The following is an 18,682-nucleotide window of genomic DNA, read 5'->3' on the forward strand; positions in this document are numbered from 1 at the left end:
CAGCCAATCACCCGATTGAACGAGAGGAAAAGCGATGCTATTGGCTGCCAAGGAGGAGGGAAGAGACGCAGAGGAAGCTGTCGTGAAGCACCAGGAGTAGGAGACACCGCCCGCCGCCCGAAGCAAGTGCTGCCGTGACCTAGACGTGGTAAGTGCAGGGCTGGGGACACAACCGACAGACCGGGGGGGTGTGGCAGTGGATAGATTGTTTGTCACCCCCCCCAAAAAATGTACCACCAGCCGCCACTTCATACATCTCCTTAGCTGAAAAACAAAGAAAAGGCGCCTCTAAGTGTAGAATTAAAAGCTGTTTAATTTCCCCAAAAAGGGTTAAAAACACTTACAAGATATGTAGACTGGCAGAGCATATCATTAATATCCATGTAGGTGGTTCAGAGCGCCCTTACAAACTGTATCTCCTTAGCTGGCAGGCCATGCTGTCATGTTGGGCATAACTATGGCAGGTATACCATCCAGTCATGCTTAAAGGGTAACCTCCTCTAACAGTATTATATTATACAACATTCACACACATCATTAAACAATAGAGTTGTCTCTTAGGAACTTTTAGTTATATACACAATCTTTGCAAAAGGAGTCCTATTAGGGCATTACCTATTACCACAGTGCCTATATAGAAGTATAATCATGGGAGGCAGGAGCTTAAAAGGTTGAAGATTTATCTGGTTTCATTACACTATTACATAGGCACTGTGGTGGTAGGTAATGCCCTAATAGTGCTCCTTTTGAGTAGATTGTATATATAATTGCCAGCATGTCCTGATGAAGCTATAGTTACGCCCAATTGTTGAAACGCCCCGGTGTGATGCCTGATACCTTTAAGGCCACGCCCACCTACTCTGGAAGCTGGTACAGCAATATGGGGACCTGGGCAGCAGTGGAACACCAAGCGGAAGCTCTGAAACTTGACAGGTTACAGTGGATTTGAATGTGAGCAGCCTTGATTACAGTGGGTGGGAGAAATGGATGGAGCAGAGCTTTGATGATAACAGGAAGGTGGCAAGAGTGTGGAGTGGCTAGCTGTGGATGAGAGAGCCACACTGACTACTGTGCAATACATATGTTGTGATACTATACAACAGCTTAGAGAATGGTCTCAGCAACTATACCAGCTGTGGTCATCAACCTTGTCCTCAGGGCCCACTAACAGGCCAGGTTTTAGGAATTACCTTGGGGAGATGCAACATAGAATACTGCAATCACTGAGCAGCAAATGATATCAACTGTGATGTATTTCAGTTATCTTGCAAACCTGGCCTGTTAGTTGGCTCTGAGGACAGGGGTTGATGACCACTGAGCTGAGTGACTGTCTGCACTATTGCCTCTATCCTTTGCACCAGCCTGCTTGTCTATGCCGACTACTATAAATGCTGCTGCCCTCCTATCTGCTCTCTTGCATCATAGACAGCCTGCTACCTGCTATATTCTGATATTTAACCTCTGCCCTACAAATTATGCTATTTACTTTTGGCATCTGGACATTTATTGCAGCTGATGGACCTAATGGCTACCTAGTGCATTTGCACTTCAGAGAGGAGCTTCTGACATTTGAACAGTATAATTCACACATACTGCCAATTAAGCTGCAAAAAACTGATTGCCTGAGGGGTGTACAGTCAAGTCCACTATCATCCACCCCCCACGATTGCCTGTCAGTTTGTGGGCTGTTTATGCCAAGTTGAGTCTTTTTATAGTTCTGCTCACCAGCTGTGGGCAAAGTAATGCAGTCCTTATCATGGTGCACTATATTGTTAACAGATTGATCTGACTGTTAACTTTGCATACATTTGGTCTGTGGAAAAGGTCCGTACTGTCGGTCTGTTAACACAAGACAACATTATCTCTTTTTTAATCGGTCTATGGTGAAGGGTTTGATGTTTTGGGGAGGTAGGGGTATCATTTATGTTATTTTGCACTACTATAATAATAATAAAGCTGTTTTTAATACTTTTGCAATCCCCCTTCTAAAGTCCCTTTTATTATAATTAATTAAGTTTAAGCCACGTGGGGAGGGATGAACCTCTGTTATCTCTGAGTCTTATCTCTTCTTAAAGCGGGAGTCCGCCGGGACTCCACGTTTTTTTATTTTTTTTAAAAGCCAGCAGCTACAAATACTGCAGCTGCTGACTTTTAAAATAGTGACACTTACCTGTCCAGCGCGCCGGCGATGTCGGCACCCGAAGCCGATCTCTAGATCGTCTCTCGGGTGCTGCCGCCGCCATCTTGAGTATGGGAATCAGGAAATGGAGCCTTTTCGGGTTCATTTCCCGGTTCCCTACTGCGCATGCGCGAGTCGCACTGCGCAATAAGGACGGTCCCCGCTGCCTCTGGGATCTGTGTGTTTCCCAGCAGGCAGCGGGGCACTTGCGGAAAGGGGCGGGCACTTGCGGAAAGGGGCGTAATCTACGCCCCTTTCCGCAGAGAGCTATCCCGGAAGTGGGTGCAGATACCTGTACTGTACAGGTATCTGCACCCCCCTCCCCCCTTAAAAGGTGCCAATTGTGGCGCCGGAGGGGGGGAGGGTTCCGATGAGCGGAAGGTCCACTTTAGGGTGGACCTCCGCTTTAAGTCACTGATTGGAACAAGGATTATGACTTTGCTCCAGCTTTTGCTGGGGTTGACTTACTAAAAGGAAGAGTACAAAATCTGGTGGAATTAGCTTCCAGGTTTTACTGTCAAAGCTTTCTTCAACAAGCGGAAGTTGGAAGCTGATTGGCTACTATGCACAGCTGCACCAGATTTTTCACTCTCCAGTTTTAGTAAATCAACCTCGTCTACTTTTTTCTTTTTACTTATTAACACAAAGTACTTAAGCCAGTTTGTGAATAGAAAAGCCAAATAATTAGCATTTTTAACAATAACAGTCCCTACATCTCTAGTTACTTTTATTCTACATCACATTTTTGTTTCAGTATCTTGTAAAATACATATAGAACAAAATGGTTTCCAGTATATCAAAAACACATTTAATTCAGTCAAAACTTTTCTTAGAGATGGGCAGATTACAAAATTTGCAGAAGATTATGTTCTTTGTTGTCTGTAACTGCACTGGGGGTATTCCCCCTCACTTTGTGTCACAATTACACTTTTGTGACTCCAGGACAAGAAGCGAATAAACTGGGAGTCACCAGGAGAGGAATGTCCATACAGCAACAAAGACATAATAGCGGAACTCCAGTCTTATCTCCAGTCTTGCAGAGTTTCTTGCAGTGTGCATTAGAATCTGCAACAAGCCAGATAGAGCTCATCTTATTTCATGGCAGGAGGATGTCCAGCATTATCTATCATGTACTTCTCATATTCATATTCTTCTCAAGCCTTAAGATGGCCATAGCAAGCTTGAAATTAGGCCAGTTCTATGGGCAGGCTGGTTATATTGAAGTCGATCCACTGATTGACTTCAGTACAACCAGCCTTTTGTTTTTTTTCACCCAATCAATGCCGGAGGCTATAGTCGCTGCCCATGCTCCCCGCTGACGTGTAGGCAGGTTGAACTGTATTTGGTTTTAGTGAGTTAGCTGCTGCCCCAGGCCAGGGGAAGGGTTAACTTGTGTAGTTCTGTTCCCAGGATTCTTGGTCCCACCTGTTATATAAAAAGAGGGAAGGCTAAGTTTGAGGTCTCGCTCTCATCTTGGCCAGATCTTCTTAGGTGACTGGGTTCTGTCTGTATGTGGAATTGGGACTGAGGACACTGGGACTTTAAGAGACATCCAGGCCATGGACAAAGCCATAATGGACTTTTGCCTCACAGAAGTATGCCTGGGCAGCCACACTACAATAGTTAGAGTTAGGGTAAAGGCGTTGTTCATATTGAACTGTTATGCCACACCTCTTCAGAAAAGTTATATGAACTGTTCTGAGCCTGGTCTGAAGTTGTTTCAAAGGGGTGCATGTTGGTTCTGACTTATCAAAACAACCAGGGTCTGTAAAGCACAATGGGTTATGAAAGTGGTTGTACACCCTGTACAACCACTTTTACCTACAGGTAAGCCTATATTAATGCTTACCTGTAGGTGTTTCAAATATCTACTAAACCTCCACGGTTTAGGACATATTTACGAAAAAGCTGAGCGCCGATGACTACGGCACATGCGCTGATGTCATTGGCGCATGCGCACTTTAGTAAGGGCACATTGTGCTGTTTCTAATAGGGGCCATGCCGTGACTGGCGGCTCCCACACACATGCGTGGGAGTGATGTCACATGACTGGCCAGTCACAGAGCCGGAGTTTGCGGCCCTGGAAGGAAGAGGGGTGAAAATGGATGCTCCCTGTTAGTGGGGACAACAGTAACATTGCTGGCTTCGGTTTCAGGTAAGTGACACATAATGGGCTACTATGCAATACATAGATTGCGCTTGCCCGGGACAAACGAACAATAGACGTTGAATTGGAACTGTAACGACAGCTGAACCAGCCTACGCAGGAAGGACATCACTGCAAGGGACTTGGACCTGCCTTTGTTTATGATCTCTGCTGTAGCAAGGTTATCTGTAGTGAAGGCCACGGTTTGACCAGTCCAGCTGTGGCCCCAGAGGTGTGCTGCTGCCACTATAGGGTACAGCTCAAAAAGGGAAGATGTGTTGGTGAAGCTGGGTATAGCCAGTATCTGAGTTGGCCAGGGAGCTGCGAACCAAAGACAGCCAAAAATTGCTGCGAAGCCTGTGGAAGCAGCTGTGTCTGTCACTACCTGGGGTGATAGGGAAGACACTCTGGGAATGAACAATGATATACCATTCCAGGATGAAAGGAACTCCTCCCACATAGAGAAGTCCGCTATCGCTGCGGAGTCGAGACTGAGAACCTGCTCGGGATCTTGCGTATGGGATAGGAACACCAGTAGGCGGGACACGAAGGAGCGACCTTGGGGGATGATACGCATAGCGAAGTTGAACATCTCGAGAAGGGATTGCAGCTGTATCTTGGTGCATCCTCTGGAATGGGTGAAGTGTCGCAGAATCGCCCTGATGCGGGCCAGTTTATCTGGGGGGAGGCTGGCCTGCATGGCACAGGTGTCCAGGTTAACCCCGAGGAAGGTGATGGACTGAGCTGGACCGTCAACTTTGTGTTCCGCAATAGGGACATTAAGATTCCTGAACACCACCCTCAACTTATCGAGGTCCCCGGGGGTGAGCTCTATCAAAAGGAAGTCATCCAGGTAATGGATGACCTGTTGGCACTGGGCTTTGTGTAGGAGGATCCATGTAAGCGATTGCGCGAAAGTGTCTTAGAGCCAGGGGGCTGCTTTTAGACCCCAAGGTCAGCTTGGTGGCAAAATAATATGCCTCCCTCCATTTGATGCCATGCCAGCACCAAAGAGATGGGTGGATGGGAAGGAGCTTAAAGGCATCTGAGATATCGGCCTTGGAGAGCCAGGTGCCAGTGCCCGTTTTGAGTATAGCCTGGATGGCCATGTCCACGGAGGCGTACTTGAGAGAAAACTCTTCGGAGGGGATAAGTGAATTCAGACTGGGGATGGTAGATGAATGAGGCGCTGACAAATCGTACACCAGACGTAATTTATTGGAGAACTTGCCCTTGACAAGCCCAATAGGGCTGACTCTCCATGTGTTAAAGGGGGGCTAGGTGAACGGGCCTATCATGAAGTCCCGATCTAACTCCACTTGCAGGAGCTGGTCTATGGCCTGTTCGTTGGTGGCCGCCGACCGAAGGTTCCGGCACTCATGGGTCACGTGAGGCAGGGAAATGAGACCAGTGTGGAAGCCCTCCGTAAAAACCTTGAATGAGGTAGGTGGCCAGGGAGGGAGTGGGGTGTGAGGAAAGGTAGAAGCCGAGCCATGTGACGTTGACCCGGCTTAGTCATGCCTTCTTTAGCTGCTTGACCTCACACAGGATGTGCAGCAGACGACATTGGCTAAAGTTGCAGGAACCATAATTAAAATTATTGCAGATCGCTGCTCCTCCTATGGTCCAGACTGGGCGCCCAAATTTGTCCAACTGAGGCAGGCGTGCAGGGGCCTGCTGACCCTGAACTGCACCGGAGGTAGAGGGACTTTCAGAGGGACGAGTAGATGTCGTGTTGGCGCACCAAGTGGCAGTGTGGGTGGCCGACTGGCAGATTGCGCAGAGGGGTGAATGAAGGCCCGCAAAGTGGTGACAAAAGAGCTCCGTATCCATGACACTCCAGTCAGTGGACGTCTGGAACTGTAGGAACCTGGCAGCCGCTTTAGCGGAGAAGGAGCGGTGGTAATCGTAGAAGCCAAAACCCCCGTATTTATAGCCTAGGTCTACGAGGGTATGGAGATACCGATCCAGCTCTTCTCTCCTGTTGGGGGAGGCTGAGCATATCACATCCCTCATCATGCCGAAGGCCAATGTGAACTCCGTCACTGACAGCTTCCTATCCAACCTGGGATCTTTAGCTTTAAGGACTACCGACACGTCCCCCCACGTGTATGCCTTATTCTCCGCCAGGTCGTGGACGGAGATGAGCAGGGAGGCGAGGTTAGTATCCTTGCCCTCCAGGATGTCCTTCCTGACATTGGCTGGGACTAAGTGGGAAGGGTATACCACGGAACTCCACCCTGTGGTACCTGCAGAAGGAGTAGCCACTGCTTGGGCTACCGAGGGGTCGGGGGGAGAAACGGGCAGGCGGGTCTCCAAGAGTGCCACTCTGGACCTCGAAAACTGAGGTGGTCAGGGATGATATCAAGGTGTGGAGTTGTGTTATGGCAGAAGAAATAGAGTCCAGGGAAGCTTGCTGGGTGCTGGATCCTGCCATGGCTGGAGGAGGGAAGAGGAGCTTGAAGAGCTCTGCTTTCCTGGCTGTAGCGGGAAAGGGCACACCTCTACGCCTCAACTCAGAAGTCAATTTCGGGATGGTCCATCCCCTAAGGGACTGCACGCTGCCACTTTCTGAGACTGGAGAGGGGGACAACGGGGCCGTGAGATCTTCACTGCCGGCCTGGGACATGATAGCGTTGTCCTAAACCTGGGTGTGCTGACTTGTCCTTGGGGTTGAAGTTCACTGAGCAGAACCTAATGAGGGTGACATAGATTACTCGCTAGTGCTCCCTAACGGTATACATACCTAAATGCAGTGGACACTCCTGCTCATGCGCCCCTTTTTTATTTTTCTTTACCTAGGGAAGCACCGTCCAAATGGGTGCAGGGTGGACCTACTGAAACTCGACTGACCTATAAATATGAAGGTAAAACTTGTTGAAAGTTCCAAATACCTGTCACAGATAATTGACTAAAACGGTGACTTTGATGGGCGGCAGTGAGTTGAAATGAAATGAAATGAAATAAACAAACAATGAAATGTTGCCTTGAATGAAATGAACATCTGCCATGACAGAGGCACGACTCGGTCGTGTCACAGATGAAACTGACAATGAACTGGATTCTGGAGCATGTACTGAAATGAGACAATTAGTGAAATGAGGCCAATAAGCAAGGCTCCACGGGACGAATCGGAACATTGCAAAATACAACTGGATTCGAACCGGGGCGCAGTACGTGACAATGAAATGAATAGTTCTGCCATGACAGAGGCCCGGATCGCCATGCCGTAGCTTGCGACTGAGCACGAAACGGACTCTGGAGCATGTACTGAAATGTGGCTCGTCGTGGGGCACGCCGAGACAAATTAAGTGCTTAGTCGTGACTATATTCATATCGGAGCATGATAGGTGTCAAAGAAATGATACCCATGACAAAGACAAGAATCAGAGAGTGAGCCTATGATTGACAAATGAATCCTGTCTCTGGAGCATGTACCGAAATGAGGCCAAACAACTGGGCACACCGGAACGAATTGGTGCATCTATGAATGCGACAGGATTCAAATCGGAGCATAATAAGTGACTAGAAATGATATGCCATGACAAAGACAAGAATCAGTGACCGAGCTAACGATTTGACAAGAGAATCCGTCTCCGGAGCATGTACTGAAATGAGGCCAAACAACTGGGCACACCGGAGCGAATCGGTGCATTCCTGAAATGTGACTGGATTCGTACCGGAGTGTAATACGTGACAAGAAATGATGTGTCATGGCAAAGACAAGAATCAGTGACTGAACCTGAACCTGCGAGCGACTCTGTCTCTGGAGCATGCACTGAAATGAGGCCGAAAACTGGGGCACACTGGAGCGAATCGGTGCATCAGAGATGCAACTTGATTCGAATCAGAGTGCGGTACGTGACAGAAATGAATGAAATTATTAGAAATGATTTGCAACCTTTCCGGAAATGATTAGAAATTATCCTCCGAAATTATTATAAACGTTTTGACACAATAAGCCACTTTAGAAAAATGGTACAGACAATTTGAAATGATTAGAAATGATTAGGAACTATTCGAATTAAACGACATGTTTGCGAAATGAGTTCCTGAGGTGGCATTGACCGATGTGTCACGAACGAGCGACTACGAAACATTTGTGAAGCAAAGGGAGCAACCGATGTTTGGTAACGAGCATGTGCGAAATGAGAGGTATACGTTTTATGAAATGTTTGTGAGTAATTCGTGAGCTCAGGATATCGCAGTTTAATGACACAATAATATGCATGAAATGAGAAATGGGAGCCGAAGCCCTACCTGCGACAGCCGAACCAGATGCGTTGTACGACAACTGCGACTCGAGTGTTGCGAATCTCGAAGAACGACAACTCACGAACGCTTAACTCACGGAACGGATTTGACAAAGACGGACTCGTAACACAAACTCACGAAGACGGGACTAACGGATACGGGAACTCACGAACACAGAACTCACAACGTATAATCTCGAATAGTTGGCCCTAGATCTCTGACGTAACAGATATCGCGCACAGGAACTGACAAGGAACACAGCCGAACGGGCTGGTTAAATACCCCTCGGTTCCTCCCATAAATTCAGGCCACCGTACTGGCCTTCTTATATATATGTTTGTGTGTTTTTTCACCGGATCACTTCCATTTGTATTGTTTTGTTTGCAGGTTAAAGTATAATTATTACATTATGTATATTTGACTGATTATTATCTGTTCACTTTATTGTGTGATATCACATATTTTTTTCATTATTAGCGAAGCTCCCTTTCTTCTTTATTTCTGTTTTGGTTTGTATTTCACTTTTGAGTGAAACTTGAGAAACTTTTTTTCTTAATTTAGGCATACTAGCGCAGTTTTTTCTGAAACGTACTGTTGATCATACACATGACCGCAGTCTCCACCTGGTTCTGGGCATTAATGAGCGTTCTCAATGCAAAAGGAACCTCCACGTGCAGGTAGGGCCTGCCCACAGGCAGAACACAATAGCACTGTGAGAGGGATTCCCAACAATTTTTCTTTCCTTCAACCTTTGGTTGAAGACAAGAGCATTGCATAATGTACCTGCCTTACTGTCCCTGGCCCAATGCTGTCATCCATTGGATTTCACTTCTTATGAAGGCTCAGCAGCACATGTGGGCATTACTTAGGGTGGTCTGCATGCAAATGCAGTCTGCCTAGAAACACCCACTCCTCCAGACTGACACCTGCCCTTTAAGGCATTTTGATATTTGCATAACATCTCTCAAGAACCAGGCCATTGCTTGCATCAGCACTAAGCACTGAGATAGGATGTTGTGATCTTTTTATAGAACATTGCTTGTCCCTTCCACTAGCCATGATCTGCCTGCACTGCATATAGAAGCACAGAGACCTAAAGATGTTGTCATTGGGTCTAAATTAAGGAAGGTAATGAACATTGAAATATTTTACTTAAAAATGTCATTAGCATGTTTATGGGGAAGGCTAGGTATAAGCAGATTAAATATAATTTTTAAGTAATGTTTTCCCCACTGTTTTAAAAAAAAAATGTTTTTTTTTTGTTTTTTGCTCTCTGTCCCACTGGAGAAATTTCCCTCACATCCTGTTCCAATGATCCCCTTACACCAGACCAGGGAATCTCCTCAATTAGAACACAGGCAGCAAATAAAGTCAGAGAGGGGTTCTAACCCTACCTCATACTATCTAGAACCAAAGAAATGTTTTTGGCTATAGTTGGACTTTAATGATACAGGATAAATGATATCCAGTATTGCATGTTGGTTTCTCATTCTTGAACGTAAAAATCCTTTAAAGCCTTTGGAAAAAGGGACAGACTTCCATTCTGGATATATTTTTATAACATTGAGCTAGGTAACCTAATTGAGTCTATCACTGAGTGTATTAGGAAAGAAATCAATGTACATATTGCTATGTGAGCAATTGCAGGAATAATTGAGCCCACAATTAGAATATAACTGGATTCTAAATATATAAAGAAGATTGTATGGCACATTTCAGTAAATTACTTTCTAGCAGCTAGTTATTTTGCTATTTGCAGTTTAGTATTCACTTTCCGACATCATTCTTTGTTGGTTTTCCAGATACTGTTTGTTGTGCATAATATGTACTCAGAATGTTGAATATCAAGATTCTGTAAATCTTCTGTCGTCTGCCATGTTTTCTATTATTTTATTTTTGTAGATACATCAAACTTACACATTTCAAAAGTGGTTCAAAAAGTTTCTATTGAAGTAAATGAAGCTGGGAGTGAAGCAGCTGCAGCAACAGGTACAACAAAAAGATGAACATTCTTTATACTATATCCATGGTTATTATTATTATCTGAGCACTGCAAACCAACCATTGAAATTAAAGTTTATGTCTGGACAAAATAATATTAAAAAACAAAAAAAAACATGTTAGTACTTCTCAGCAATATATGCTCATTTCCCCCCCCCCCTTTTTGTTTTTTAAAGATGTAGGTACAGTAAAATACCCGTTGAGCCTGCCAGAAATCCAGAGAGCTACTCATTTCTTGTAGTGAGCAGACAACGCTGCCTCTGTGGCAGTAAAATTCTTTAAAATTCCAAATTCTCTCTTGCTGGACTAAAAAAATCTCATTCTCTCCATAACATAAGGGGGTGTTCCTTAGACTAGCAAATCAGAACTCTGCTTAACAGTGCTTAATATTCCAGGGTAGCAGAGGCAGCATTGTCAGCTCTCTATTGGAAGTTTACTTCCTGGCTTGGAGATGCAACAGGAAGTAAGAGAAAATCTCTCCAAGGTGAGGGAGTTCCCATCTTAGACAGCTGTCACCAAAACATTTGTCCTCGGTGGAAAATTTGCTCTGGCTGGGTTCATATCTGTATGGGGGGTTCTCGCTGCGGAAACATACCTGTTCCTGCAGTAGCAACCACTCACACAGAAAAAACATGCTATTTGAATGCAGGTGCCATTAATCCTATCCTATTGGCATGCACTGAAGATCTAATAAAGTCCAAAATGATCCTGCGCAAAAAGTGTGTATAAATCAAAAAATATAGATCATAAAGTGATAAGTGATTATAGGCAAAACTGAATATGTCACTGCTATTAGTCCAAAATATTAGGGAAAATATGCCCCATCTCATAAATCCATAGGTCTCTTAAAATAGTAAACCACAGAAGGAGCACTGAAACTGATTCCCGCAAGCAGAAGAGAATACTTCAGTAAAATCCCAATCTGGGCTCTCAGAACTCTCACCTCCACTCCTTTGTCATAATCGCATCACATTTAGATAACTCTCCTGCTTGCCTTATTCTCCACCACCAGGGGGTCTTCCACTCTCATACTTTTACAGCTCAATAGTTTAGCCACATGTGTTAAACCACCAGGGGGCCATCCATCCCTGCAGCAGATGTACTACACACCAGGTCACTACCTCCGCAATATTGTACCACTCATTAAGAGAGAGGAAAAAAAGGGGGGGGGGGGGGGAGAAGCCTTGAATGGTGTAGTATTTAAAACCAAACTACTCAATTTATTAATTAAAACCTCCTGTATTAGAGTCCCCCCATTCTAAATGAAGGAACACTGAGGCAACATTTGGACAGGAGCATTGTCAGTCTGGGGGGAGGGGAGTGCTAGTTGGACTATCAGATTTAAATACACTAACAGATTGAAGCCAAACTCCAGCTCATACTTATTAGTAGTTACAGCAACAGTTTTTTTTTCCTTTAGGGATAAAGGTTTTACATAAATAAATAAAGCTGACTGTAACGAAACGTCCCACACTCTGCTTGAGTGCTTTCCTCATATATCGCTTCCTCCCAGTCTAAATATAGATATCAGATATTCCAACCGCTAACAACAACAAAACAAGGCAATACTTGTTAGGTTGCTGAACATGAACATTTACTGATTTGAGATGACACACAAATATATACAGCAGGCTGACAATACAAACTGTAACCAGAAACCTAATTAACATGAGCTAGTTATCTAATCATTTATCCCGACTAGGTGACTCAGAGATATGACCTTTCAGGATAGACTTGCCTTCTCCTCACTCACAACTTACAATACATGTAACTTTAAACACATCCCCCAATAGTTTGCTAGGAGACAAAGATGTGTTAATGAGCACAATAAACAATTGGGTGAAAGACCCAGGCTTTCCAGTTATCATTAATCAGCATTCCTTTCACATACATCTGTCCACTGAGTCCCAAGCTGGCAGAGACCATCATGGCCTCCTTAATAATGTCCTTTTTCATTACATAACAGAATATCTTCCTAAATACTTGTAGCTCACTCAAATACCAGGGCTCATAGTCGGTAGCCAAGAGGCTAGCATTCAGTCCCCTCCAAAAGCCTCTGCCCCGGGTGAGTCTGTCACACTAACCATTGTAAGCACCCTTGTCAGTGGCAAATGGTTTCATGCATCCCTAGAACTGATACATCTGCAAGAGAGCTTGTTCTTTTGAAAAACAATGGGCTTACTGACCAGATCACAAGGTGAACAGAAGGAAAGAAAGCCTAAAAAGAAAACAAATGCAGTCATCGCTTCTATGAATTGGTAAGCTGCAATATAATAAACGTTTGCTTTTGAGTTTAATACCCTTTTAAGGTGAAAGTATTCTTTAGCAAAAGATGATGTAGTCATTTAGCATGTTATTGAGGTCACTGTCATCTGTGTCATTTTAGTAAACTATTGTATTCAGGGCATGGTATAACACATAGTGGTTCTAAAGCATGGTATCAGTTTGATAATGTCCTGGTTTGAAAGGGTTATTAGAATGTTATTAAAATTAGAATGCGTCATCACCATAACTTACATTGCATTCTGATTCAAGTTGACTATTCAGTTTTAGCAGTTATTTGTTGGTACAAATGTAGAAAGAAGATGGAGATCTTTGCAGCTAGCTGATCCGGCTTCCGCAGGCACCAAAGGAGGTTTACAGCAATGTAATTTGAACAACAAGTTCCACACTTTCACTGGGTAGCATATTTTTAATTAGATTGAGATGAAGACAGATGATGTGCCCAAGACATTTTAAACCAGTAAAAGTCTTATGTAGCTCTTGCTATCTCATTTTTATTAATTAATTAATGGATTCATTTTTAATCTCATGCGAGAATTTTTTTTTGTCTTTGCCTATAATTGATGTTGACACCTTTGCTCACCAATCTTCCACATTCAGGACTAGGGATGAGCCGAACACCCCCCGGTTCGGTTCGCACCAGAACTTGCGAACGACCCCCGCGTTCGGTACGAACGTTAGAACCCCATTGAAGTCTATGGGACTCGAACGTTCGAATTGGAAAGTGCTCATTTTAACGGCTAATATGCAAGATAGTGTCCTAAAAAGGGTTTGGCGACCTGCCTCCTGCCTCAGGGGACATGGGTCACTGCAAAAAAAAGTTTTAAAAACTACCGTTTTGGCGGGAGCACTGATTTTAATGACGATTAACCACTTGCTGACCGCCGCACGACGATATACGTCGGCAGAATGGCACGGGCAGGCATATGGGCGTATATATAAGTCCCTGCCTGCCCGCGGGTGGGGGGCCCGATCGGGCCCCCCCCCGGTGCCTGCGGCGGTCGGCATTCCGTCGAGAGCGATCCGGGATGAGGGGGCGGCCATTCATTCATGGCCACCCCCTCGCGATCGCTCTCGACGAATGGAAATCCCCGGTGACATCACTTCCTCTCCTGTAATGTAAACACAGGAGAGGAAGTGATGTATTCTCTCCTCCGTGTCGGTATTTTTCGTTCCGACACGGAGGAGAGCGGATCAGTAAGTTGCACCAACACTCTACACACACAGTAGAACATGCCAGGCACACTCACACCCCCCCTTTACCCCCCGATCACCCCCCCAATTACCCCTGCCCCCCAGTCACAGTGACACCAATGTCATTTTTTTTTTTTTTTTTTTTTTTTGCATTGGTGTCATTTGTGACTGTAATAACTGTTAGGGCAGTTAGAGTTAGCCCCCTTTAGTTCTAATGTGCCCCCCTAACCCCCCCCAATAAAGGTTTAACCCCGTGATCACCCCCCGTCGCCAGTGTCACTAAGGCTGGGTTCACATTGCAGCGGTTTATGAGAACGAATGTGATTCGCACCGCACTGCAGTGCAAATCACATCCGATCTCTGTGCGATTCGAGTTCAGCCATTCGCCGCACCCGCCGCACCCGCCACACCCGCCGCACCCGCCGCAAATTCGCACGGGACCCTTTTTTTGGCCCGCAGCAGAATCGGATCGCATGGGTGTTCACACCATGCGATCCGAGTTTGCAGATCGCACTGCGATATGCGAACTGATCTGGGGGTGTCAGTAACATTTCACTGACACTCCCAGCAGTTCGCATAGGGCAGTGTGAACTGCCGCCGGGAGGCATGCGATGCGGGAACCCGCCGCGGATTCGCGGCGTTTCCGCATCGCTCCAGTGTGAACCCAGCCTAATAAGCGATCATTTTTCTGATCGCCGTATTAGTGTCACAGGTGACGCTAGTTAGGCAGGTAGGTATTTAGGTTCGCCGCAGCTTTTTATAGCGCCAGGGACCCCCATATACTACCGCATAAAGCCCCCTGATTGCCCCCTAGTTAACCCTTTCACCTGTGATCACCATATAACTGTTACAGGTGACGCTGGTTGGTTAGTTATTTTTTTATAGTTTCAGGGCACCCGCCATTTATTACCTAATAAAGGTTTAACCCCCTGATCACCCGGCGGGTGTCATTTGTGACTAATAACTGTTAGGGCAGTTAGGGTTAGCCCCCTTTAGTTCTAAGGTACCCCCCTAACCCCCCCAATAAAGGTTTAACCCCGTGATCACCCCCCGTCGCCAGTGTCACTAAGGCTGGGTTCACATTGCAGCGGTTTGAGAACGGATGTGATTCGCACCGCACTGCAGTGCAAATCACATCCGATCTCTGTGCGATTCGAGTTCAGCCATTCGCCGCACCCGCCGCACCCGCCGCACCCGCCGCAAATTCGCACGGGACCCTTTTTTTGGCCCGCAGCAGAATCGGATCGCATGGGTGTTCACACCATGCGATCCGAGTTTGCAGATCGCACTGCGATATGCGAACTGATCTGGGGGTGTCAGTAACATTTCACTGACACTCCCAGCAGTTCGCATAGGGCAGTGTGAACTGCCGCCGGGAGGCATGCGATGCGGGAACCCGCCGCGGATTCGTGGCGTTCCCGCATCGCTCCAGTGTGAACCCAGCCTAATAAGCGATCGTTTTTCTGATCGCTGTATTAGTGTCACAGGTGACGCTAGTTAGGCAGGTAGGTATTTAGGTTCGCCGCAGCTTTTTATAGCGCCAGGGACCCCCATATACTACCGCATAAAGCCCCCTGATTGCCCCCTAGTTAACCCTTTCACCAGTGATCACCATATAACTGTTACAGGTGACGCTGGTTGGTTAGTTATTTTTTTATAGTTTCAGGGCACCCGCCATTTATTACCTAGTCTCACTAGTGTACCCCTAAATTTAGGGGTGTCTACTTTCCAAAATGGGGTCATTTGGGGGGGTTTGTGCCATCTTGGCATTTTATGGCCTTCAAAACTGTAACGCCCTTAGAAAGCCTGAAGGCGGTGCTTGGTTTTCGGGGCCCCGTACGCGGCTAGGCTCCCAAAAAGTCCCACATATGTGGTATCCCCGTACTCAGGAGAAGCAGCAGAATTTATTTTGGGGTGTCATTTCACATATGCCCATGGCATGCGTGAGCAATATATCATTTAGTGACAACTTTGTGAAAAAAAAAAAAAAAAAAAAAAGTTTGTAATTTTCCCGCAACTTGTGGCAAAATATAAAATATTCCATGGACTCAACATGCCTCTCAGCAAATAGCTTGGGGTGTCTACTTTCTAAAATGGGGTCATTTGTGGGGGTTTTGTGCCATCTTGGCATTTTATGGCCTTCAAAACTGTAATAGGTAGTGAGAAGTGAACTCAAAAATTTACGCCCTTAGAAAGCCTGAAGGCGGTGCTTGGTTTTCGGGGCCCCGTACGCGGCTAGGCTCCCAAAAAGTCCCACATATGTGGTATCCCCGTACTCAGGAGAAGCAGCAGAATTTATTTTGGGGTGTCATTTCACATATGCCCATGGCATGTGTGAGCAATATATCATTTAGTGACAACTTTGTGAAAAAAAAAAAAAAAAAAAAAAGTTTGTAATTTTCCCGCAACTTGTGGCAAAATATAAAATATTCCATGAACTCAACATGCCTCTCAGCAAATAGCTTGGGGTGTCTACTTTCTAAAATGGGGTCATTTGTGGGGGTTTTGTGCCATCTTGGCATTTTATGGCCTTCAAAACTGTGATAGGTAGTGAGAAGTGAACTCAAAAATTTACGCCCTTAGAAAGCCTGAAGGCGGTGCTTGGTTTTCGGGGCCCCGTACGCGGCTAGGCTCCCAAAAAGTCCCACATATGTGGTATCCCCGTACTCAGGAGAAGCAGCAGAATTTATTTTGGGGTGTCATTTCACATACGCCCATAGCATGTGTGAGCAATATATCATTTAGTGACAACTTTGTGTAAAAAAAAAAAAAAAATTTTTTTTTTGTCATTATTCAATCGCTTGAGGCAAAAAAATAAAATATTCAATGGGCTCAACATGCCTCTTATCAATTTCCTTAGGGGGTCTACTTTCCAAAATGGGGTCATTTGGGGGGGTTTTGTACTGCCCTGCCATTTTAGCACCTCAAGAAATGAGATAGGCAGTCGTAAACTAAAAGCTGCGTAAATTCCAGAAAACGTACCTTAGTTTGTAGATGTGACAACTTTTGCGCAAACCAATAAATATACAATTATTGACTTTTTTTTTACCAAAGACATGTGGCTGAATACATTTTGGCCTAAATGTATGACTAAAATTGAGTTTATTGGATTTTTCTAATAACAAAAAGTAGAAAATATCATTTTTTTTCAAAATTTGCGGTCTTTTTACGTTTATATCGCAAAAAATAAAAATCGCAGAGGCAATCAAATACCATCAAAAGAAAGCTCTATTTGTGGGAAGAAAAGGACGCAAATTTTGTTTGGGTACAACATTGCATGACCGCGCAATTACCAGTTAAAGCAGCGCAGTGCCAAAGTGTAAAAAGACCTCTGGTCATTTACCAGCAAAATGGTCCGGTCTGAAAGTGGTTAAAGTGAAAAAAAAAAAGTGAAATATTCCTTTAAATATGGTGCCTGCGGGGTGTCTGTAGTATGCCTGTGAAGTGCCACGTGTTTCCCGTGTTTAGAACAGTCCCTGCGCAAAATTACATTAAACGGAAATAACACCATTTAAAACTGCTTGCGGTTTTAATGTTATATCTGGTTCCTGCAATATGGTTGAAAATCATTGAGAAACATGGCATGGGTAGCCCTCCCTGCCCATTACCAGCCTATTTGGGTCTTGTACGCATATTAAGGGGAACCCCATACCCATATTAAAAAAAGGAACTGCGTGTGGCCCCCAGGCCCTATATACTCAGAACAGCAGTATACAGGCGGTGCAAACAAGACAGGGACTGTGTAGGTTTGTTGTGTTAAGTTGAATCTGTTTGTCATTTTCAACCGGTACATTTTTAAAGTGTAGCTCCAGTCAAAAAAACTATCTTTAAGCTTTTTGGAAAACATAGGGAAGGGTTATCACCCCTGTATAATTTGTTTTGTCGTCCATCTTTTTTCATCTCACTTGCTGCTGTCTCCTTGCGTTTGCAAGTAGGAGATGTTTGTAAGTTGGATGTTTGAAAGTAGGGGCCTGCCCTATATTATAGCGGTATGTACTGGGTACAGAGCACGCAGACAGCATGCACTATCTCCTAACACTACTGACCGCAAGCTCTATTATTAACCACTTGTTAGCCCAATGTTTGCATAAAGTGAAATATGAAGTTATGCTGAGTAAATAGATATCAAACATGTCACTCTTCAAAATTGCACATGCCCGTGGAATGGCGCCAAACGTCGCTACTTAAAAAATCCCCATAGGCGACGCTTTAAATATTTTTTTACTGGTTACATGTTTTGAGTTGCAGAGGAGGTCTAGGACTAGAATTATTGCTCTCGCTCTAACATTCTCGGCGATACCTCACATGTGTGGCACATGCGAGCACATGGGGACATGGGCGCTTTAATTTTTATTTTATTTTTTTATTGTTCATTTTACTTTATTTATTTTAGTTTGACATTTTTTTTCCCAAAAATATATTTTTGATCACTTTTATTCCTATTACAAGAAATGTAAACATCCCTTGTAATAGGAATATGGGGTGACAGGTCCTCTTTACAGTGAAATCTGGGGGGTCAATATGACCCCACATCTCACCTCTAGGCTGGGAAGCCTGAAATAAAAAATAAAAAAAAGATTCTGGCTTTGATCGTACTGGCGAGTTGGTAGAAGCACCGGAGGGCG

The 18,682-nt window shown here is 44.9% G+C and overlaps 1 protein-coding gene across 2 annotated transcripts in view; it reads left to right on the top strand.

Moving 5' to 3' along the window:
- The window catches only part of SERPINI2 (serpin family I member 2), an 86,912-nt gene that overhangs the window by 57,347 nt on the left and 10,883 nt on the right, over positions 1-18,682 (top strand). For both annotated transcript variants that reach the window (XM_077488036.1, XM_077488035.1), the window contains exon 7: positions 10,482-10,568. In XM_077488036.1, coding sequence (XP_077344162.1) covers positions 10,482-10,568 — 87 coding nt within the window. The remainder of the gene's footprint in view (positions 1-10,481; positions 10,569-18,682) is intronic.

The sequence above is a fragment of the Lithobates pipiens genome, unplaced genomic scaffold (assembly GCF_037356315.1).
Source record: "Lithobates pipiens isolate NorthernLeopardFrog02 unplaced genomic scaffold, aLitPip1_a1.2 Scaffold_18, whole genome shotgun sequence".
Lineage (NCBI taxonomy): Eukaryota > Metazoa > Chordata > Amphibia > Anura > Ranidae > Lithobates > Lithobates pipiens.